The sequence below is a fragment of the Sabethes cyaneus genome, chromosome 3 (assembly GCF_943734655.1).
Source record: "Sabethes cyaneus chromosome 3, idSabCyanKW18_F2, whole genome shotgun sequence".
Taxonomy (NCBI): Eukaryota; Metazoa; Arthropoda; class Insecta; order Diptera; family Culicidae; genus Sabethes; species Sabethes cyaneus.
In genome coordinates, this window is record NC_071355.1 from 63414932 (window position 1) to 63440298 (window position 25367).

General features: G+C 42.4%; 1 protein-coding gene across 1 annotated transcript in view; it reads right to left on the reverse strand.

Annotated features, from left to right (window-relative positions):
• Positions 1-729: 729 nt before the first annotated feature.
• LOC128739652 (diacylglycerol kinase eta) overlaps positions 730-25367 on the reverse strand; it is a 33366-nt gene continuing 8728 nt past the window's right edge. Inside the window, exons 5-12 of the mRNA XM_053835147.1 lie at positions 14983-15252; positions 14791-14916; positions 14510-14727; positions 13628-14445; positions 13424-13567; positions 11647-13357; positions 11151-11584; positions 730-1257 (exon numbers count right to left, since the gene is read on the reverse strand). Coding sequence (XP_053691122.1) covers positions 730-1257; positions 11151-11584; positions 11647-13357; positions 13424-13567; positions 13628-14445; positions 14510-14727; positions 14791-14916; positions 14983-15252 — 4249 coding nt within the window. The remainder of the gene's footprint in view (positions 1258-11150; positions 11585-11646; positions 13358-13423; positions 13568-13627; positions 14446-14509; positions 14728-14790; positions 14917-14982; positions 15253-25367) is intronic.

Here is a 25367-nt window from a genome sequence, read left to right on the forward strand (position 1 = left end):
TATCTTGATTCCTGTTACCGTCTTAGTTAATCGTATCCTAGTTTTTTGTAGCGTATTCTTGGCTGTAATCCTTCTTAAGAGCACCTACTAGACTATTTGTTCTATTTCTCAGCTTTCCCTCTATTCTTATCGATAGTGTTTTGCTATTTTATTTTTAAATGTTCTCATCTTAATCGTAATACCATAAGAAAATATGTAGAGAGATTGGAAATATCGTTCGTTCAATACGAGAGTAAATAAAGTCTTTTAGTTTCTTGATTATTAAAGAAATATAATGCTTTCTGTTTGTCCCTTGCGCCATCAACTATTTTTTTTTGTTTATCGACAACTGCTTTGGAATCATTTCAACTAATAAATTGGCGATGGAGGACCTCGATAGATTGGATGTAAGGTTCATACGTGAAATCACGGGAATCTGCCCTTGGATATTTTGATCAAATACCAACAGAGAGCCGAACTAGTTTTAATTTTATTGCCAAGTACACTTTTAGAACTTAAATTCAAAAAAGGAATTCAGCGGAATAAGTTGCTGATTCGTAACCTAATTAACATTTCATTTCATTTAGGGCAGAATGTTGTCATTACATTATCTAAAACCATTTTTACTTCCCAGTCACAATCTGTCAATTATTATATAGAAGTAAATTTAGCATGAATTTCACCAAAAACTACGTCTTTGGTATTCTTGAAATTCGTACACTCCTATACCCACCCAACTGGGTTAGTTCCTTAGCCACCGTCGCTTCCGAGATCCTTGATAGCTTGCAAGATCCGTTTCACGTGACCCACTTTGGTGACTCCCAGATCCTTCAGGTCACGTCTGGCCAGCGTCAGCAGCTCCTTACCTCGGATGTCGTTTTTGATAAAACTATCCGCGTACTCTGCCAGCTGCATTGCCTCCAGCCAGGTAACCACCTCGCCAACCCCCCAGCTACTGACGGCATCCCGCTGGGTAGGAATCGCTCCCGCACTGCAGGCGCCGCTACTGGGCTGGTGATGGCCCCGGAATCGCAACCAGAACGGTTTCTGTTTCTTCCGGTGGTGATGGTCGCTGTCCTCGTTCGGTGCCAGTACGTTCAGATAGACTTTCGTCTCACCGCTGTTTGTCTGCTGTAGGCTGCATTTGCCCAGTTCCATCTCCATGTTGGCGAGCGAAACGCTGAGCTTCGTTTCGAGATCTTCGCGCAGGATGAGACTGTGGCTGCGCTCGCGCAGCAGATCGCACGTGTCCTCGTACAGCTGTCGGGCCGATTTAACCTGGAAGGAAGAATATAATAAATAAATTGTGCGTAAGTTTGTGTCGAAGTTGGATGCGCGAACTGGCCTCTAAAGATGGTATCGGGGTTTCAAGATTTAGAACTTTGAAATATATCGGGTTCGGGTGTATTCGGGTTTGCTAAAAAACATATTCGAGTTCTGGTCGAGTTCGAGTTTGAAGGATGCGAAACCCGATACTGAGCACTGAGGCTTAATGAGTAAGACCCGTACTCAAAACTACAAGCAAAATAATCTACACGTCCTTTCCACGTGAAAAATCACGTAAACTTCTCTATAGGGATTTACGTGACTTTCAGTTGAACATTATTGGAAAATACAATAACATCTATCTGATTTCCACGTAAATGCACATATACTAATGCAAACTACGTTGAATTCACGTAAATAGTATGGGAAAAGTTGGATGGAAAATATTCACATAACTTTTCCCGTAATTTCGACATGAAAATTATTTTGAGTGTACCCCGTTTTCGCTGTGAAGTTAGCAAGCCACCAAATGCTCTTTAACTCTTGTTCCACCTAGTACCGCCTCACCACTGGACCTGTCCAGCCAGATCAAGGTCCCACACCGAAACTGACTTGTCATACACTGATGTTTTCTCTGGTAGCCTGCAAGAGCTGAGCTGCTCCCAGCTGTACGTTCCATCGACAGCAAGCGGGGACGCTGAAGACCTCATCGCAGGTAATTGGAACGGTAATTGGAACGCAAAGGCTAGAAAGTGCGTAGAATACGTAACTGCAAGTCTGAATTTTACCAGAGCGGGGAGTGTCCAAAGAGCTGGAAATGCGCCACTAAAATAAATGTGCGTTCTACTTGTGAACTTGTGACTGTTGTTCGCCAAGAGACATTGTCAGCGGGGATATGAACGCCAAGGTCGGTAGGGAAGCGATGTATAGACTGGCAATCGGACCCCATAGCCTGCCAGACTATCACATGAACGATAACGTCTAGCAATGCATCAACTTCGCAGCTCCCGCTGCCTGGTGATCAGAAACTTTCCTCGCAAAGTTGTCCACGAATCCACGTAGAGATCACATGACCAATGAACATTAAACCAAATCGATCATATTCTCATCGTTGGCCGGTTTCCTCGAACATCAGCAGCATAGCCTACCCAAGTAACCAAGAGTTCGAATAATGGTGTCTAATGAGGGTTAAACAGCTTTATGTATATTAATCTATAGCTTGCTAAACAGCGTCACTTTTAAGTAATTAACCGAACTTTCAAGCTGTCTTGAGTTCGCTGCATAGAACACTAAGCAGCTTCGAAATAAACTGTCAAAAACTAAGAAAAAACTAAAATTTAGCAGCACTTCTATGTTCTATTTTTATACTTCTACCTAACTTCTATATTCGTTGCATTTACCTGCTGTTGGGTTTGAACCCGGGAGTTCCGCGTTGTGAACCTATCCCGATCGACTGCGTCACCTTCGTCGTATACAAGCGATGTGAATTTTGCCAATGAGTTGTTCTTAAGTAAAAGTTCGTTTTAGAACTTGCAGCAGCTTTATGCAGTGCGAGTTAATTATAGAACATAAACTTTGGAGCCAGGCAATTAAATAGTAGTGAGATACCGACAGCATATGCTACACAACACAACACAATAATGAAGAGCATTGCATTCTAATTTATATTTGCAATTAGAAATGTGCGAGGATTAAATTTATTCGAGTGAAATAAAAATAATTAATCTCAAATAGTTTTAGGTTCTGCTGCTTTGATCACCAGAAATTTAAACAAAAAAGTGACCAGAAGCATGCACGCAGAACTTGTTAGCAACTAAAGTTACTTCAGAACTTCATGTAGCATCCTAATAGCTTTGAAGTATCTATGAAGTACTCACAGCACTTCTTAAAGCATTCAGTTCCACGTATACTTGATATATACTACTAATCAGCAAGAAAGTTCCACGAAACTGAATTTGAACTAATTGTGAACTTTCGAGTTCGCGTGTCAAGTAATATTCGAACTTCTGGTTGCTTGGGTAATAGTAGTGGGCTCAAAACTATCGATGGTATACCCCTCATGACAAAGCCTCCCTTCTCGGTTAAACCTTCGCCAATTAGACGACCCGAATTGGTCAACTGCGGTGATAGGTGAAGAAATCCCGAGTGCACGAAATGGCTGGTATGATGGCGAATGCCAGCAAGCGATGGAGAGGGAAAAAGAGTTAGGAAAAACTGTCTGAACTTTGCCACGAGAGCAATCGATGTACCTACGAGCACGAAGCGAGTTGATCACGATTCTGAAGAGGAAAAACGCTAAAAGGAGGAGAAATCACGAAGAGCTACAGCGCCTATATACCGAGCTAATGACACGCGCACTTTCTCGTAAAGGATGGACATCGAAGCCTAATATTTGTAGAGACGAGGAAAGAAACCTACCCATTAACGAGTGCAAGATGGTGAACAGGTAGAAACAGTTTTTCGATGGGCAACTTAATAGCGATATAACAGAGGCAGACGAAACGAAAGGACCGGTTAAGCGAAGTACCTATGGGTGCTTACAAACGATAACAGTGACGCGGCTCCAGGCCTTGGTGAGATTCAGCAAAAAATTGGACAGTCGAAGATTAATATAGCCACCGCGGCGCGCCGGAAAGGATCTATTTCTGGTGTAACTCTGCGTAAATGGTGAGGATCCACTGATAACGCCACTTTATTTGATAATTTCCAAAATTTAGGAGAAGGAGAAACCGGAGGAGTGAATAGAAGCTGTGGTTTGTCTCGTCTACAAAAGGGTCCATCGATTCGATTGCTGTAATTAACACGGCATTACAGAGGTTTACGCCGCCTATAAGTTGCTCTCGCAGATCTTATTACGGCATTCCAATAACAAGTGATTTCATAGGGCAGATACAAAGTGCCTACGCATCACATTTTCGTGAATTTCAGTGTAACTTACGAGTTGTGCACGAGGAGCTATGGCAGATAATGCACGTGAATGGTTTTCCGGACAAACTGACGCGGCTGATCAAAGCTTCTTGAGAGCCTGTGAAGTGCTACGTACGTAATTCGGGGGCGCTCTCGAGTCTCTTCTCAAACGCATAGAGGGTTGCTGCAAAGGGATGGACTGTCCTGTATTTGGGATATTTGGGATCTCTGGTCACCGCTGACAGCAATGCCAGTAAGGATATTCAGCGACGCTTTTGAGCTGAAAGTCGGGTCTACTATGCCCTGCGCAAAATGTTTAGATTCAGAAGCATACGCCGCCGCACAAAGCTGCGCTCAATAAATTGGTGATAAGTAGCACACGATCGAGTACAGTAGAGTGAAGTTCTTGATACAGTACGAACCGCCTCGACTCGAAGCTACTAGATGAAGAAGAAGAAGAAGAACAGCGCGTTCTTAGAAATAGATCCTACTATCCCATTGTTGTATAGTGATGTCACAGCCTCGTAGAACCAACCAAATACATCCTGCGCGCTGTAATATCTATATTCTTTTGATTGAGCAGAGAGAGAAGGAGTTATCAAAGGATCGGGTAGATCATCATCCACTCGATAAGCGATCGGCAGTCGCCTTCAATTACACTACGAGAACATACCTAACTAAGATCGCAGCAGCAATTTATAAAACATTTGTGCAAATTGCATTATAAATAATTATATCGTTAAGTTAAATACACTTAGTTTAAATTAAATAACGTGCATTAAATCGTTGAATAAAGTTTTCACTCTGTCGAGTCGCGTGTGCTTTGCTTAATTTCGACCCTGTCATTTGCTGTTCGCGGACATACGGATAAATCTGGATAAAGGGAATCCGGATAACCCATCGAACTCCAGTCGGATCAATCCTAGGAAAACCGGGTGATCTTCAACCGTTCCTCAACTCAACAGCTTCGAACCGGATCGGTTGAAGACCACCGGTAAAAGGACGGATTTTGGTAAATTACGTACTGACGCCATCCACCATTGTTAAGGCCACAAAATTGGTTACCCCCGCCATTGGAAAATTTGGCGCTGAAAGGACCACCATTGCAAACGACCGCCATCGTATCTTCGCGCGTTTTTCGACGCCTGGCTTGGGTTGCTTGGAGAGCAGCATTCCTGGAACGAGACGACGTTTGGTTCCAGCTTAAATAATTTATTTCAAGGCATATTATTTTGGAGATCCGCGTGAGTAGCATTCCAAGCTGCTCACGGAATCTGCTGGCGCTGCGCTTTGGTTTTCTTCGATTTTGGTTCCAGCAAAGATCACTATTGCGTCACGTTTTACTCTCATCCCACCTACTGCACGGAAGTAGGATTTCGGCGGCTCACAACCAACGTTTGTGATAAATAAATACAAGGCATACTATTATAATCGGTAGCAGGTTAGTACCTCTCCAACGCGATAAAGGCGTTTTAGTTGGTTTTACCCTGGGCTAATTTGCTTTTCGCGAGTTGGTACGCGGGTTTTCAGTTGGCGTCACTCTACTTAGACGGCCATTTTGGAAAAAGGGACATCATTGGCATATCATTCGACAACTTCTAGTATTGTACAGGAGCCAGCGAGGAAGCCTAGTGATCGTTCAGCACATTTGGAAACAATTATTTAATGGCATTTTCATTTCGTCTCACTTGGTTGGACATTACATTTATTCAGCGCGTAGGATCGCGCGCTGTGGCAGATTCCCAATTAATTTAAGGCACGAATTTTTTGGGAGAAGGTTAGTACCTATCCAATACTACACACGTCCTCCACGAGTAGTTTTTTGGATTTTTGTTTATTTTCTCGGTCACTGTCATCTGCTGCTACAATATGTCGAAGCTGCGGGCCAAGCAGACACGTCTGCGAAATTTGATGACATCGTTCCACGTGATCTACACCTTCATGGAAAAATATGAGGCTACAAGTCACTTCAGTGAGCTGGCTTCGCGATTGGAGAAGTTGGAGAAGCTATTACGGAGGTAAAGTTGGTGGACAATGAGATAACGTAGGTAAGATTGTATGATATCTGCTTGAGCAAAGTCCTCAAAAAGAAGCTAAACCCGTCCCGGCCTGCGGTTTGCACTTGGGCTTGGGTTTAGGCATGGGCTTGAGCTTAGTGTTAGCCTTGGACTTACATTTGGACTTGGACTTGGATTTGGATTTGGTCTTGTACTTGGACTAGGAATTGGACTTGGACTTGGACTTGGACTTGGACTTTAACTTGGACTTGGACTTGGACTTGGACTTGGACTTGGACTTGGACTTGGACTTGGCCTTGGCCTTGGCCTTGGCCTTGGACTTGGACTTGGACTTGGACTTAGATTTGGACTTGAACTTGGATTTGGACTTGGACTTGGATTTGGATTTGGACTTGGACTTGGACTTGGACTTGGACTTGGACTTGGACTTGGACTTGGACTTGGACTTGGACTTGGACTTGGACTTGGACTTGGACTTGGACTTGGACTTGGACTTGGACTTGGACTTGGACTTGGACTTGGACTAGGAATTGGACTTGGACTTGGACTAGGAATTGGACTTGGACTTGGACTTGGACTTGGATTTGGATTTGGACTTGGACTTGGACTTGGACTTGGACTTGGATTTGGACTTGGACTTGGACTTGGATTTGGACTTGGACTTGGACTTGGACTTGGACTTGGACTTGGACTTGGACTTGGACTTGGACTTGGACTTGGACTTGGACTTGGACTTGGACTTGGACTTGGACTTGGACTTGGACTTGGACTTGGACTTGCACTTGGACTTGCACTTGGACTTGGACTTGGACTTGAACTTGGACTTGAACTTGGACTTGAACTTGGACTTGGACTTGGACTTGGACTTGGACTTGGACTTGGACTTGGACTTGGACTTGGACTTGGACTTGGACTTGGACTTGGACTTGGACTTGGACTTGGACTTGGACTTGGACTTGGACTTGGACTTGGACTTGGACTTGGACTTGGACTTGGACTTGGACTTGGACTTGGACTTGGACTTGGATTTGGATTTGGATTTGGATTTGGATTTGGACTTGGACTTGGACTTGGACTTGGACTTGGACTTGGACTTGGACTTGGACTTGGACTTGGACTTGGACTTGGACTTGGACTTGGACTTGGACTTGGATTTGGACTTGGACTTGGATTTGGACTTGGACTTGGACTTGGACTTGGACTTGGACTTGGACTTGGACTTGGACTTGGACTTGGACTTGGACTTGGACTTGGACTTGGACTTGGACTTGGACTTGGACTTGGACTTGGACTTGGACTTGGACTTGGACTTGGACTTGGACTTGGACTTGGACTTGGACTTGGACTTGGACTTGGACTTGGACTTGGACTTGGACTTGGACTTGGACTTGGATTTGGACTTGGACTTGGATTTGGATTTGAACTTGAACTTGGACTTGGACTTGGATTTGGACTTGGACTTGGACTTGGACTTGGACTTGGACTTGGACTTGGACTTGGACTTGGACTTGGACTTGGACTTGGACTTGGACTTGGACTTGAACTTGGACTTGGACTTGGACTTGGACTTGGACTTGGACTTGGTCTTGGACTTGGACTTGGACTTGGACTTGGACTTGGACTTGGACTTGGACTTGGACTTGGACTTGGACTTGGACTTGGACTTGGACTTGGACTTGGACTTGGACTTGGACTTGGACTTGGACTTGGACTTGGACTTGGACTTGGACTTGGACTTGGACTTGGACTTGGACTTGGACTTGGACTTGGACTTGGACTTGGACTTGGACTTGGACTTGTACTTGGACTTGGACTTGGACTTGGACTTGGACTTGGACTTGGACTTGGACTTGGACTTGGACTTGGACTTGGACTTGGACTTGGACTTGGACTTGGACTTGGACTTGGACTTGGACTTGGACTTGGACTTGGACTTGGACTTGGACTTGGACTTGGACTTGGACTTGGACTTGGACTTGGACTTGGACTTGGACTTGGACTTGGACTTGGACTTGGACTTGGACTTGGACTTGGACTTGGACTTGGACTTGGACTTGGACTTGGACTTGGACTTGGACTTGGACTTGGACTTGGACTTGGACTTGGACTTCTCGGGGATTTACTAACAACCCATAGGTAGTACAGAATCTGTCGATGTTAACTGGATCTTGTTGTAGAACAAAACCTTTGTTGGCTGTCTTTACTGGTTCGAAAAGAACAGACATCATCGGTGTGTATCAGAATATTTGCACTGTTAACAAAAGTGGGAAGATTATTTATCACTAGCAGGAAAAGTAACGGACCAAGATGCCTTCCTTGTAGCACCTTGAGGTTTACCCCCTTCCTCCCAGGGATGGTACGTTGTCACAGTTTACGGACGATACAGCGATAATGTATGCGTGTCAAGTCATTCGTGCCGTTACATGCGGATGCGCGACATTAGGCATACGAACGATAAGCATACGGACATTAGGTATAATGGACGTTAGGCATAATGCTCACAACACAATAACAGGGGCCGCCCATTTAACGCAAATTCATTTGGCATAATGCTGCTTGGCATCACGTTATTTGCCATATAAACCTTGGCATAAAAAAGGAACTATTTGGCAGAAAAACATTTGGCATAACGACCTTTTGGTATAATTTCGAGAAAAATGTTTAATGACATTTAATAGACGATTCAGGGCGAGACCCGCGCAAGCCGCGAGGGTTGCCGGCAACCTGCCGTCGGGAGGTTCAATTATACCTAACATCCATTATGTATAATCTACGTATACCTAATGGCGTGTATTCGTTACCAGCGACCTTTAAAGGTTACTGTATGTTCTAACCTAAGTGAATCATGTCAAGTTGATCCTATGCAGAAAAAACTCACGCATGAGTTTTTCTGTTTTCATAGCAAGAAGCACAAAACTCACACATATTTCTTCCCGCTTGATCATGTATTCTGCTTTGCTTCAACTGCTACTCGGTGTTATACACCTATACATACAAATTTGTTGTTGAACAGCATAGGCATTCTGTCCTGCGATACGTAACTGTGACTGAGCGTAAGAGAATGAATCTCTAAATAAATCGTAAAATTAAACTAAAACACACATTTAAACTACATGTTTATCTAAATCTTATTAAGCTTTTTACTTTCTAGTTAAGAAAATGTCGATTCCCGCGAAGGAAAAATGTAAATTCTACCAATTTGTTTGCCACCTCAATTCATGAATGTGTGCTAGCTTTTTTCGCAGTTGATGTTTTCTCTGGCGGTTAATTCTCTTTCACTCTCTGGTTCGTTGTACGAAATGCCAGCTGTGGAAGAAGTAAGCAACATGCTCACAGCTGAATTTGGTTCACGTCGCATAGCAACAGAAACATCGCGTATAATAGCGAAATTCATATGTGAGTTCGCCGCTTCTGATCCAAGTTGAAATTTCCTGGTGCTTGAAATCTCATTGAGTTTTTGCTGCTATGAATTTTTCAACACTGGAACAATGTGAGTTCAAATCTCAACCCAGCAGAAGTCGCGAATGATCTAAGCCAGCGGTTCCCAACCTTTTTTCGGTTCGCGTACCCCCTGACGGATTTCCCTATACTATTCTGAAGCGAACTAAAGTTTTGGCGTACCCCTGGGGGTTCGCGAACCCCCATTTGGGAACCGCTGATCTAAGCTGTTAAAATGACTATAAAACTCAGACCTAACGATCTAATATAAACAAAATTATAAACAAACGTAGCATCCGACCAGTTTTGCCCATGTTATGCAGCACATCAAAACTGTACCTGCGGAATCAGCTAGTTGATTACAAACAAATAATCAATCTATCCAGCGATAGAGAACGCGGTCCCGCTATGGACAGGCTGTGCTCGGGCAGATAGATCGAGAATCCAGTGCGGTCAAATGAATGTTTAAACCTCCCTCCGGGAATTAATGCATTATGATCAAAACCATTGCGGAAAATAATATTGAATGCAGCTAAAGGAGAAGTTACAGAGTACTCGTAAGAGGTTGATCAACAAATGAATAAGAAAATCGGAGAATATCTGAACGAAGTGTGAAACCATTTCTACGGTGTGATTAACAACAATCACGCACGGGAAAAACCGCGCCATAACTTCATACTCACACGATAGCACAAGTCGGTGCATTCTTGCGGAAGTGGAGCCTTCCATCAAAACACCATAAGGATATGTAATAGCTGATGTAGAAGTCTCTGAAGATTAATTGGATGAAATCAAATGCCATAACTATTTACAAGGACGTCCAATGTTAAGACTATATCAATTATCAAAACAGAACTGTTCTCAATTATTCACACAAAATTCTCGCTTTCATCTTATTATTTAGACTGAGGTTGCAAGAAATCGTTGTTGGAAATATTGTAATAGAGCCTCGCTAAATTTGTGATTTCAACTTGAAGACTTGTACATCGTTAAGTACAAGCTTCAAGGCAGCGTATGAATTAGTTAAGCGAAATAAGTTATGGCAGATTTTTCTAAAATACGGATTCCTAATACAACTGATAGTTCCACATTAACTTACAGATCGACATCGCATTGAAAGGTGCGATACGAAGAGTGAGTGTGCCAAGCAGCGGTACCATCACTACAAATTATTACATAACTTTGCTGATGATATCACTTGCGTTAACCGAAGCTATGGAATAGGCCTTGTGACTTGCTAGAATTGAGGTAAGCATGAAATCTTAGTGGCACTCTGTCCTGACCGATTGGCGAGCTTTTAGCATCTTTGAACATAGCCACGTACAAGTACAAGTTTATAAATACAATCAGTCAAACAAGACACGGCATCCTATGCACATGAAGTGACATTCGCAAATGAGCGACCAATAGGAACGGGTTAGATTTAGCTAATTTTATAAGAATTGATAAAAAATTCTTTACGATTCTTCATACTCGAACTCGACTAATTGACAAGTGAAAGTGTCAATTAATGAACATTAAAATAAATGACGCATAACTCACCAGTTCCGTCAGTTGCCGTCTCAAATGAGGCCCATCAATAATCTTGCCACCGGGATGAATCGATTCCAAAGCGTCCGCCGTTTTGGAGGCCACTGCATACAAATCCGGTTGCAGCGATGGATGCGATATTATCAAAAATTTAACCCACTTGACCAGGGTGGCCACGCATTCGATAAAGTTCAGCAGCAGGTAGGTTTCTCGCTCGGAGAATATATCTTCCGAGGGGGCTACCAGATGTTCGGATGCCGTCGAGGGATTGTCCCGTGCGATCGAAATGCTGTGCTGCCGTTGTTTCTCCTGCCAAGTCTTGAGCGATACCTCCAGGTTTCGGTTGCGGCACAGCATCTGTACTCGATTCTTGTGAATGATTCTTATCATGCCGGGAGGTTGCAGCCATGCTTCGCCATCCACTTGGATAGGGACGCATTCTTCTCCTAAAAAATAGAATTCGTCTTTAAACCACAAAAGTACATACTGAGGTTAAATAGATTTTTACCTAAGATATTAATTTGAACACTTTGGCACTGAGCAATTCGGTGATGTTGGATGTTTATCAAACGGGAGGCGGCCATCTGAACGGAACCGAACACGGCAACTACTTCCAGGATACGATCGTCGAAACTTTGTGCCAAAAATAGATCGTCCTGTTTTTTGTTACCCCAAAAGTTCGTACCACCCATGAAGCTTGGAATGTTTAGTATTACAATACCCTGAAGGGAGGGCAACGGAATTCGTTGGCCATCGCATTCTAATTGAACCTTTTGTTCCAAATTTTTGTACGTCTTCTGTAGCAGTTGCTTCGAGCCAAGCACTCCATACCACATGTAGTTCTTCGCTCGTGATCGACACTTCTCCGGGTGTTCCTCGCGCTTCAAATGAAAATCTAACGAAATCTTTGCATCGATTCCTATGCCAAAGTAGTTGTTCAAAACAGCCTTCTCCTGATAGCCTTCCATAAGAGTTTCATCTGGATCCATCAGGGGACTCACGGCTGCACACAGGGTATCTGCATTGGCTAGTAAGCATTTGGAGATGAATCCACTGTTCACGTTCGGCCATGATGGTAGCGTGACTAGAGGATTGATGATGGGTAGTTTCTTTACTTTCTCCTCTTTTTCATCCTTCTTCTTATCTTCCTTTTCTTTGCTTTCGACATCCCTTTCGAAGTTGAACAGGCCCAAGTTGGAGCTAAAAATATTGCTTTTGGAGCTTCCGAGAGCCTCCGGCTTGAACAACAAACTGCCACTGCTGATGCGCCGCGAGGCAGCCGGTGAACAGTTCAAAAACCGAATATGCTCCGAGTCTAGACCGAGCAAGTTCGGATTATTACCCGAGTGGCGTCGATTGATATCGACTTCGCGTGGTGCCAGCATGTTCGGCGTATGGCTTGAGTGGCGTCGAATTTCCGGCATCCGAAGCGAACGCAGTTCGTCACTCATCGCCGGTGATGGAGGCTCGACCACCACGTTGATTGTTGGAATTCCGGGAATTTCTGGTGAGTTTGGTTCCGATTTATTTTTATCCTTACATTCTTCGCCACCGACGGCTCCTTCGGAGTCGTGATCCTCGTCCGATTGGTCAGCCTTTTCTTCTTCGTCCGATAAACTCTCTTCGTCGGCGTTGGTTGCCGAAGAGCTTAGCTTGCGATAGCCGATCTTCGATGTTTGGACCGTTTCGGTGTCCGAGATGGATACATCCGATGGTGAGCCTTGCGGAGGTAGCAAGTTGGCACAGAGGGCTTTTGCATTGACGTATTCGTTTTCCGGCACATTGTAGGCTCTAGCGGCTAGGCTTCTGATGGGATGACCCCTGCCAGCAGGTCTCTTGAAACTTTTCCTAGCAATATCATTACCTTCGACGAACTTCGCTAGGCTGCAATACCTTGGTTCACGGACCTTCTGATCGTCACATCTGTTGTCGATATCGAACACCCGATTCTCGAAACCAAACTGGTCTAACTCGATGTTTTCAATTCGTTGTTGTTGTTGCTGCTGCTGCTGTTTATTTTTAAAACTGCGTCTTTTTGTGTGATCCAGGGTGCAGAGGGTTGTGGTGTCCTCGGTGATTGTATTGTCCTGTAGTGCACCCAGCAGATCCTGTCCCAGTACGGAGCTGATGTCGTCCATCAAGCTTTCCCCGTGCAGTGCTTCGGTGGTGTCACTCGTTTCCGGTGAGTCGATGTGGCTGAACCGGTCCGTGTCGAGATCCTGAGAAAAAGTTAATTTTATTGGTGATTACGTTGGAAAGGCCCTACCAGAAAAGACGATTCCCACCTGAATTAGGTCGGCTATGTGCAGTTGAGAATTGTTCTCTGATTGTCTGTCCAATATCTCCGAGGTGACACTGCATTCTTCGTTGCTTATGGCTGACAGTACGTCGCTGGCTTCGCCGGGGATTTCGTCCGAAGAGGAGCGCTCCTGAAACAGCCAAAATATTTAGTTATTGACGTCCGAAACGTAACACGAAATTCGTCTTACCGGCATATCCGTATCGATTATGGTAATATTCTCGCTGTAGTACGCATTCTCCGGTGGCTTCTCCATGGTCGGTAGATTGATGTTTGGCACTTGCAGCGTGTTGGAGCTTCTCGAGGTCGGTTCACTGTGCAGCGGTGGTGGTCGACCGAGACTGATGGTTGACCTCTGATGTTGCTGCTGCTGTTGTAGCTGATTGCGATACAGATTCCGTTCATAAACTTCGATCGGTTGAAACTGTAGATAGGCGGAATCACATTTCTGTTGCTGTTGCTGCTGCTGTTGTTGTTGCTGGTGCAGTTCTATGGTCTTTTTGAATGGTTTGAACCCGAGCCGTTCGAAAGCACTGTTGGCGTCCAACTCAAACTTTACCGTTTTCGTATCGGACTCAAAGGAGAAGTCGTACGGAGCGGTGGTTGACTGCGAATCCGATGTGGTCGTTGTAGTGGACTTCTGATTCAGCGTATCATCCTTATCGTCTTTGGCTTGATTGTCTACATTTTCTTCGATGTTCGCGATTTGTTCCACTGTCAGCACAAATTCTTCGTTTTTATCTGCATGAATACTGTTCTCCTCCAGCTCCTCAATGCTGGAGATTCGATAATTCTCCGGTACGGCCGAGCTGCGACGGCTTCCCCCGTCGGCAAATTGCTTCGGCACCGGAAGGTTGACACTGCTCAGAAAGTGCTCATCCATCGAGTCCCGACGCAAATCCGGCAGCGGTGATATGCAGGTAAGGCGCGTGGTTGACACCGACGGAGACATCGTCGGCATCGGATGTTGAGTTGCCGTCAAATTTGGCGAACCACTTGATGGGGGCTCTGCAAGTAATTAAAGCATGATACGTTTGACACTAGAATATCTCATGGACTGATCCAAACTTACCACCTCGTATGTTGATCGGTATCGACATTCGCTTCGGAGGTACGTAAAGACCACTGGTCTCACTGTACTTCAACACGTCGTGTATTGCTCGCTTCAGACTGTTGGCGCGACACAAAAGTGCTTCCTTCTCCGAACGGTCGATTCTACTTGTGCGTTCTTTGGAATTCAGCTTGTCTTTTTCGTTTTTTTCTATGGTTTTTCTATGCGTTGAGAATTCGCTGTATCGAAATCAACAATTAGGAATTAGTGAGTTGATTTATGAGATCAGAACAAATACTTACGTATCTATTGGTCTTTCTGAGGCACTTTTTTGAGCAATTTCTTTCAGTGTTCGAAATAATTCGTCGTCGCCATGAAGACCAGCTTCTTCTTCCTTCAGAGTATCTAATAACATGCCTAATTTTTGTCTGCAAATTAAATCACAAAACAAATCTGTAGGGAAAGTTTTCTAATTTTTTGGGGGAAAAACTAACCTTAAAATATCACATTTGATGCTTAATTGCTCTTCTTCGGAGCTGTTCTCTCTCACCCTGGAGATGAACTCGTTTACGCCTACACACAGATCTCTGGTGGCCTGGACCATGGTAGAAGTATCGTCGTTGCTTAAAATCAACTGCAGGTGACCCAACACGTCATCCTCGTACTGAAACAATACCGGATCCGGGTGGTGCGATATGGACATCTTGGGGGTGCGCGTTGGAGCTACGATGCCGATGTCCCGTTCAAATATCATGACGCTCCACCTGACAGAAAGATAACCAAATTGATAGGTTAAAAGCAATCTAACGGTTTATCTAACGTTGAACTCATCCGCATTCAGTATTCTGTGATATAATTGATTCAACATTCAATCAACTTCGATCACTCAACAGCGGGAGAGGAAGTCACGTGGCTGATACGGTGCCGGAAGTTTATCCACGGGCTTACTCGCGTCGATGTGCTGTCGTGACATTACGCTACCAAGGAAAAAAAGCGATTCGCTTTTCACACACACTCGTTCACATATATATTTGCTTTTTCATGCATTATTCATTTATCATAATTCCTACAATTACGATAATCGTGAATACGCAACAAGGAATACGATAATCGCCAGCCACGGAGCACTGGGAAAAAGGCGTGCATATCAATAACTTTTCCCGTTTGTTGGTGGCAGATGTGAGAAATTGGTGCTGCTGATGGTATAATCTAACCAAACTCGTTACACTTTTGGTCGGGGCAAGCAGTTCACTCGTGCAGGAAACATGAATTAATTGCTTGCCAGCGGGCTAGAGATGAAGCATAACAATATTTTTGTTTGTAATTCTTTAGATGCTATAATCAGTAACAAGCACTAGTCTTTTATCAAAGACATTTGGCAGCATGGAATTTTTGACTGCTTTGAGAATCCAATGTTGCTTAAGGTAAAAGTAAAGGTAATGTAAAGCTAAACGAAAAATAGCTTAATTGTAGAATTTTGCAGAAATGCTTATTTAGGACCTTTGGAAAAACAATCTACACATCTAACAAATAATGATATCGTGGAAAAAATTGCGCACTGAGTTCTCTGACATAGCATCTGTTAACATACCGAGACGAGTGACTGTTGAGGGAACTGTAGCCCGCGAAATACACGGGTTTGCTGACGCATCGCTCAAGGCGTATGGATGCTGCATTTATTTAAGGAATGTGAGAATGGACGGATCAGCGGAACTGTTTTTGCTATGCGGTAAATCGCGAGTGACTCCAATCAAGGAACTTGAACATAAATCGAAAAACCAAAACGAATCTGCGCAAATAACGATGCCACGCTTAGAATTGTGCGTAGCTAGACTATTGGCCGAGCAGACCAGTAAAGTAATAAAAGCACTGGGAATTGAAACGAATAGAGTCATACTGTGGTCTGATTCACAAATTGTGTTGAGCTGGTTGCAGCACCTAAAATCTGACGCGTCGGTTTTCGTGGTGAACCGTGTATCACAAATTCGTGAGTTAACAAGTTTTTTTTGTATGCCAGAAGGGCATTGGGTTAAAAGGCCACTGCGGCAGTCTTAATGATCGTCTTTTGTGGCAGGCCCCGATTGATGTACACAGTTTACGGACCGCTCATACCCATTGATAGAGTTGAGCGGGATAGTTGTAATCCTGTGCCCCAATTCTGTACTGCATGGTTTATAAAGCCAATAACCGTTTTGGGATTTAGGCTCCATACCTGATATGGAGTAAGAAGAAAACTTCCTAAGAAGTTGTGCCTTGATAATGCAAGAGCTCCGCAATAGCAGAGCAGGTGCGCTGAACTTTCAGGTTTCAGAATTACAAATGCGGCAGGTGTCGGATGATACCTTGCCAATATTTTTTAAATGATAAAGAGCAGGGCTGTGTCCTGCTAGGAGTCCCGTGATTGTGCGTAGTTCACTACGAGTTAAATGGAGTAGATTTTTAGCTACTGCAGGGTTTGGGTAGATAATCTGTTTGGCTTGTCTACAAGCCTGTGTTTGTTTCCAACGGGATGCTATTTCTAGCTTTTCCCATGTCATCAGTTCGCTTTTCACGGCGGATGTGGAGGTGCCCAGAAACGGTTCAGGACCAATAAATTGCTTAGCTGATCCTTGTCTTGCTAAGTTGTCAGCAAATTTATTGCTCTCGATTCCGCAGTGACCGGACACCCAAAGTAATAAAACTTTGTTTTGGCGGGAGAGCTCCTTCAATGTGCTGCACTCCCAAACTAATTTGGACACACATTTGGCGGACTTGAGTGCCAGTAGTGCTGCTTGACTGTCCGTGAAGATACCGATTTTCGCATGCATGTACTTTCGTTTCTAGCATATTGTTGCACAGATGTATATTGCATAGACTTCTGCTTGAAAAACGGTGATCCACATTCCTAATGAGATAGTTTCCCTGATGCCGGGTCCGTAGACTCCGGAGCCTGTGCAGGTCCCCATTTTTGAGCCATCTGTAAAAAAGCAGATAGTTCCAGATGGAACATCGGGCCCTCCATTATTCCACATTGAGTGATCTGTTTCAATCACCTCATACGGAACGTCCACATTGGGCCTGGCTTCCATGCAGTCAGAGACTGAAGTTACTAAGGGTGTCAGATGGAACTCCCGAAGTATGCGAAGATGACCGATTTGGTCACCTTCGAGTATAGTTTTACTGCTTTGCAACCGTAGTGCGCCGAGCTCTGCTTCCTTCTTCACATGAAGATGCAAAGACAGTAAGCATAGCATTGCCTCCATGGCTGCAGTAGGTGTTGTACGCATGGCACTGGTAACGGTAAGACAGGCCACGCGCTGAATTTTGTTTAATTTGGCTAGGGCTGTCACCTCATTCGCCTTTGGCCACCATACGTCTGCAGCATAGGTTATCCTAGGCCGTGCAATAGTAGTATATGACCAAAAGGCTAGTTGAGGTTTCAATCCCCAAGAAGTTCATATGAGTGGAAATACGGTAGCACAAAGAACAACCCAGCTGATTTGATTTCACGCGGAGTGTATCCGCGGAGTGTACCAAATGTTGATTTGTTGCGGAAGGGACCATGCTTCTTGCGAGAACCAGAACTCCGGTCCGTGGTATTGCTTTGCGCGCCGGTTACCGAAAGGTGTCATTCTATAGGTATAGAGCAAAATGAACAAGCTACAATCCGATGTGGTGATAGAACCAACGTGCTGACGGCAATTTTAAATTGTAGCAGTTACCGAAAATTAAAACGAGTCTTCGGATACGCATACGTAACGAGGTTTATTGAAAACTGCCATGCTAAACTCGGCCAGCGTCGACATGGTAAACTTAGTAGAATTGATTTTAATGCGGCAGTGGAAGCAATGGTTCGTGCTATTCAAATGGAAGAGTTCAAGGAAAAAATTAACCCTCTAACGGGTAAGGCCGTCTGTAGACGGCCTTCGCTTTTGGAGCTCCAGAGCCGCATACGAAATTTGTTTTGAATTGACAACATGCAAAATATGTTCAGAACAGATTTCTTGACATTTTGATATTAATGTCACAACATTCTGACTATGCATTCAAAAGTTATCATTTTTCAAAAACAAAAATTCCGAAAAATTTCGCAAATAATTAATGCGCGAATATTCCCTTTTTTACTTTTGTAGAAAAAGGATATCTAGAACAAAATGATTGACCTTAAACTTTTTTTATGAGTAAATTTCATGCTTTATATCAATTTTGTAATGTATTTGAATTGAAAAAATATTTGGGTAGAGCGTTAGACATGAAAAACGAAAAAGAGAAATTGGACTTTTTCTAACCTGGCGCTCGTCCAGATAATTATTTTTGCATGAAAATCAGAACTTAAGGTCCTTTTGAGTATACTTTCATGATAAAACAGTCATTAGCTTGATCGCATCGTTTTGACGATGTTGCCCGTTAGAGGGTTAAATGCATCGAAAAAGGTAAACCACTTAAGGGATCCGTTACCCGTTTCTAGAAAAGGACAAGCATTGGCTGAGAGTTGGTGGACGTTTGCGGCATGCAAATTTGCCTTACAATCATCGACGCCCGTTAATATTACCCGAGAAGCACCATTTTACGGAGATAGTGAGTGCAGCGATGCATCGAGAACAGTTGCACGTCGGACAGAATGGTCTGCTGGCAGCATTTCGATGTAAATTTTGGCAAATACAAGCAAAGCGTTCAATTAACAGAGTTTTGCGATGATGCGTAACATGCTTTCGAGTAAAACCTAAGGATACTTCTTAATTCATAGGCGATTTGCCCCCAGCAAGAGTAACTGTGTCCGATCCATTCGCGAGAACTGGTGTAGATTATGCTGGTCCGATTCTTTTAAAACAAGGTAGAGGCAAGACACATATAAAGGGTTATATTGCCATATATGTATGTATGTGTACCAAAACCATACATCTTGAACTAGTCACACCAATGTCAGCAGACGCGTTTTTAGGTGCCTTGCAACGCTATACGGGCAGACGAGGAAATATAAGCAAATTGTGGTCAGACTACGGGAGTAACTTTATTGGAGCAGGTCGGTTGCTGGTCGAATTACGAGAGTTACTGCGTTCACAGATTTTGAAGAAAAGGGTGAGCGAATTTTATCAGGTTCGAGGCGTTCCATGAAATTTCAATCCTCCTAAGGCCCCGCATCAAGGTGGATTATGGGAGGCAGGCGTGAAGAGCGCGGAATATCATCTTTACGGAGTTTTAAAGCAGTCCTATCTTACATACGAAGAAATGAATACTCTGTTGATTCAAATCGAAGCCGTGTTGAACTCACGTCCTTTATGTCAGCAATCTGTGGATCCTCTTGATTATCGTGCACTTAGTCCAGCCCATTTTCTTATCGGCCATGAATTAACTGCAGTGGCAGAGCCGCTGTACGAAGGAATAAAGGAGAACATCAACCTATTAAAAAATCAGAGGGGTTGTGTACAAGACACGACCGCATATATAGGTGACGCAGGACTACGTAAGTGTCTTTGTAGTGATAGTAGCATGTTTGCTTGTAATCATTCGATTCTTCATGTATACATGCTATATGCAACATACATACATGCTACATGCGTTGTATGTAACATTTATTAAAGTGGTAACATTGCATATGTTCAATTCTCAAAAGATTGTACATTTGAAAACAATTTAACAAAATCAAGAACACAAACTATTGCTTTCCCGCTACCTTACTGAAATTAAAGATTGTTTTTATTACCCATGGTTACCCACGTTGAAGGGATTTTACTAATTCAATCCTATTTTATCAACAGCACATCTTTTCACTACACTTCTAATGAAATATTAGTATTCATACAGAGCCGCATTATAACCGAACACTACAGCTGTAGTACATTTTTCCAACACAGATATGAAATTCGCCGAGGTTTAATCGTCTCGCAGTAAAGAATTTGCGATCTGTTGGGACAATGAACTTGTGTCATTTTTTCTGGCACACTTCCCTAACACAGACATGAAGTTGGACTAGGTTTAATCGCGTTCGTAAGAAATTTTCTTGATACGAGGGGGCTTTGTCACTCTTTCTGGCTTACTTCCCAAGCAAGGACATCAAAATGGTCTAGGTTTAACCGCGGTGTTTAGAAATCGTGTTGAAATGAGGAAACTTTGTCACTTGTTTTGATTTACTTCCCAAGCACAGATATCAAATTGGTATAGGTTTAGATCATCGTAAAGAATCTTCCAACCAATCACAAAGCAAGAATTCTGGTAAAACATAGGTTCATTATTTTCAATCGATAGGAAAACCGCTGAGCTATTAGCGCTCAAAACCTTTCATTTTTCGTGGCGCTCGCATTTTTCAATTTTTTGGAATCACACCCTATCTCAAAACTTGCCGTAAGACGTAGTCCTACGTCAAAAGAGAAAACAGGATTTCTATCGACGATTGTCTAAGGAATACTTGACAGAACTACAACGAAGAAGTAAATGGACGGACAAACCAGTTGCTGTTCAAAGGGATATGTTAGTGCTTTTAAAAGAATATCTGATAACAATACTGAAATCTAAATGTAATTGAGTGCTACTCAAGGTGGGAGGATGTAGCTTATTCTTTCAGTGTACCAAGGTGAGGAAAAACACTACTTAACTTAAATGCGTTTAACGTGTAAAAAAGAAAAAATAAAGTAGTTTTTGTTTTACAACCTGTAAGAACAGACGTAGTTTGTTTTATCTTCAGGGAAATAAATACAGTCCACATGTTTTGTAAAGAAGAGAAATATTGCAAGAATAAAAAGTTTAAATTTTCATAATCTTATCTTATCTTATCTCACACTAACGCAGCCAATACTTGAAGGCATCCTGGAAAATGCCGATTGCTTAAATCGGTCATTTTTCTTGTCAACGGCCAGGCCAACTGCGCAGCATGTACCGCAGAGAGAATTCCAAAGAATTAAGTGGAATTAAAAATGATACTTAATTCCATTCAACTCATTGAAATCAAGGGGAAGGAAGAAAGCGTGGACCTCCCGTACCAAACGCTTCCCTTGAAGATATTGATTAATTTACAGATTACAAATTGTAGTCGTTGGGAGTATCTTTGCTAATAAAGGTTAAGTGATACTCCGGACCCTCGGGGATGAACTTATGGTATTAACCATAGTCTGGCTGCAATAGGTCAAGGTTATAACGCCTTTTTTTCGCTCTCTGAAAATTGGAAAATTCCGTCTACCTGGCATCATTTTAAAAATAATAAAATTTAGAAATAATAAAATATCTGAATGCAGGAAAATCAAATAGATAAACGAGTGAAGTTATGAAACGACCTCACCGGCATTTGTTTCTTCGTCCATCCCACTAAATCCCGCCACTGAACAGCATTTTCGATTAAACTTGAAACAGTTTAAAGTCCTATTCGAAAGTTAGGTTTTGGGTGCCTCCGGGGCAGAACTTCATAAACCGCAAAAGTCACTACCGTATAAAAAGTTTAAATTTTCATAACGAGCAAAAGTGAACCACCCTAGTGACTAATTATACCAATAGATAGGTCTCTTTTTATAAACGAAATCTTCTGAATACATGAAATCTGTTGAGCAAATAGTTTTCGAAATATTGATTTTTGTCTTGAATTTTTGCTTTTTCGACCATTGACTGCACGATTCTGAGTTGTTATCCGATGTTCCGATGAGAGCCATGAGGATTTTTCAAGCTCAATTCGACATGTTGCTTTTCGGGTGACGCCTTTTTTTCTAATTTTCTAAAAACTGACAACGATAAAAATACAGTATAAACAATACACTCAAAATTACTTCTACCCAGATTTTCAAGACAAAATACCCAATAGGTAATTTTCTATAGCGTTTTTGCCTCTCTACTATATGAAAATATATTGCCTTTCTACTATACGAAAATATAGTATAAAGGTATAGGAATCACTCGAAAAACCGAAAATCTAAAGAAAGCCTAGTGGGGCGAATGTCATATACCATTCGACTCATTTTCGAAAACTGAGCATTTCCTGTATGTGTGTGTGTGTGTGTGTGTGTGTGTGTGTGTGTGTGTGTGTGTGTGTGTGTGTGTGTGTGTGTGTGTGTGTGTGTGTGTGTGTGTGTGTGTGTGTGTGTGTGTGTGTGTGTGTGTGTGTGTGTGTGTGTGTGTGTGTGTGTGTGTGTGTGTGTGTGTGTGTGTGTGTGTGTGTGTGTGTGTGTGTGTGTGTGTGTGTGTGTGTGTGTGTGTGTGTGTGTGTGTGTGTGTGTGTGTGTGTGTGTGTGTGTGTGTGTGTGTGTGTGTGTGTGTGTGTGTGTGTGTGTGTGTGTGTGTGTGTGTGTGTGTGTGTGTGTGTGTGTGTGTGTGTGTGTGTGTGTGTGTGTGTGTGTGTGTGTGTGTGTGTGTGTGTGTGTGTGTGTGTGTGTGTGTGTGTGTGTGTGTGTGTGTGTGTGTGTGTGTGTGTGTGTGTGTGTGTGTGTGTGTGTGTGTGTGTGTGTGTGTGTGTGTGTGTGTGTGTGTGTGTGTGTGTGTGTGTGTGTGTGTGTGTGTGTGTGTGTGTGTGTGTGTGTGTGTGTGTGTGTGTGTGTGTGTGTGTGTGTGTGTGTGTGTGTGTGTGTGTGTGTGTGTGTGTGTGTGTGTGTGTGTGTGTGTGTGTGTGTGTGTGTGTGTGTGTGTGTGTGTGTGTGTGTGTGTGTGTGTGTGTGTGTGTGTGTGTGTGTGTGTGTGTGTGTGTGTGTGTGTGTGTGTGTGTGTAATGCTTTCAATCTCACTCACTTCTCTCGGAGATGGCTGGACCGATTTTAATGTTCTTAGTGTCAAATGAAAGATCTAGGTGCCCATAGGTCGCTGTCGAATTTCATACTGATCGGACTTTTAGTTCAAAAGTTATGTATAAAATACGAAAAATATGGAACTTTATTATCTCATAGGTAACTCAACCGATTTGAACAAAATTGATTGCATATGAAAGTCTTTCAAAACCTCATTTTCCAGATTTCATGGCGAATGGAGTTGTGGTTTGAAAGTTACATAAAGAAATGTGGAAAAATGTATTTAAAACAGTTTTTTGTTGCATTTAAGCATGAAATCAAAGGGAAACATCCTACAATTTATTATTATTTGAAAGTTGCTTTTGAGATCTATCAAACGAAACCAAGTTACTGAAATTCGGACGATTTACTCAAAAGTTATTCAAACTTTAACACTTAAGCACCATATATTAAACCGTTAAAATGTATAAAATCTAAATAAATTAATTAAGGGTCGATTGTATTCAATGTATGTGTTATGCATGTGTATGTTTGCATGCATGCGTGTATGTATGTATGTATGTATGTATGTGTAGTATGCATATGCGATTTGCAAATGCAAAATTTGCATAGAAATACAAGAAGAGTGAGAAACATTTCAATTGTAATTTTATTTACTTGCTGTTACTCGCAATCAGACGAGCAAAGCAAAACTACAAGTTATACAGCCCTAAGGGTTGTACGAAAGGGTGACGTAGGACTATATCAGATCATTAGATCAAAGACTAATGTAAACTGCATTTCTAGCATATGTATGTTTATTTCCATTTGCTTGTTTATTTCTTGAGTTTTGAGGAAATTTGTGTTTCATTTGTATAGGAGCCCCGTCTTTTACGCCCTCCATAGAATTGCTGTCTTACCTCCTTCATAAAATTGCTCATCATTTTATCTATCCAACAACACATAAATTGTTCAGTTTCATTCAGTAGTTTAGTAGTTATTAGTATTTGAAATCTTTCATTCAAACGTTACACTGCTATTTTCGTTTTCACAAAGTGCTACCCAGTCCTAATATAGGACGTCAAAGAGCGAAGAAAAGTATTTGATTTAACCATGCAGGTATAGTGGTGTAAAGGATTGAAAATGCTAATGAGTTGATTTTCCCAAATTGGTATAAATTTTATACCAATTGCAAACAAGTTTTGCGCATCAATAGATGCTTTTCCAAACAATAGATGCTAGAGCTTAGAAATTTTATATGAAAAAGAGGAAGCAAAGGTTACCGTCATCCGGGGATTCTTGGAACACCGGGGTTACTTGCAACACTTCTGCGCGTCGCGCTTTTGACAGCTCTGACGCATTTGTTTGTTAACATAACCATTTGTATTCAATGCCGGTTTAAGGAAGGGACGTTTACATATTCTTTAGTTAAGTTTAATCCATTATATCATTGTTTTGCTTGTTTTTATACGATTGAAAAGTAATTTCCCTTTCAGAGCAGGAAAAATGGATATGCAAAGTGACATCAGTTCATTTACATGCAATTATTTTTTATCGTTTGGTTCCTGTACACAATTAGTACATGATATAAGCTAACAAATGGCAACTTTGAGCTTTGTTTCTATTTTGAACTTGGAGAAGAAACGATGAATTCGTATTATTAATTCCAATATGGCGCGGCTTGCAGCACTTCTAAAATAGATTATTATCGTAATATATTCGCGCTGGATAAATGTGCGAATGAATGATAGAATCAGGCAAGCGTCATAACAAAACCTTGATATAAGACCACAGAGTATAGACGGCTTAGTGGTGTAATTGGTTAAACAACACGCTCAACTAGAGATTGGGAGCTGTGAGTTCGACTCTCACCTTCGCTAAGTCTATATTTTTGGCCTAATATCAAGAATTTTCAGTTTGCCTGAATCTTCATTTCTCGCATTAAGCATTTATTCTTCCCAACAGAAAAAGTAAAAAGCCGACTGCTATACGTCGTTGAAAAGAGAAAAAAAGAAACAATACGTAGTGGATCCTCACACTACATGTAACCGCTGGCTCGAACGGTTATCGACTATCGTTGCTAAGCGCAAACCGAATAGCTATATGTCTATCAATCTGTGCGGTCACAACACATACAGTCAACAAAAATATATTCGCGCTGGATAAATGTGCGAATGAATGATAGAATCAGGCAAGCGTCATAACAAAACCTTGATATAAGA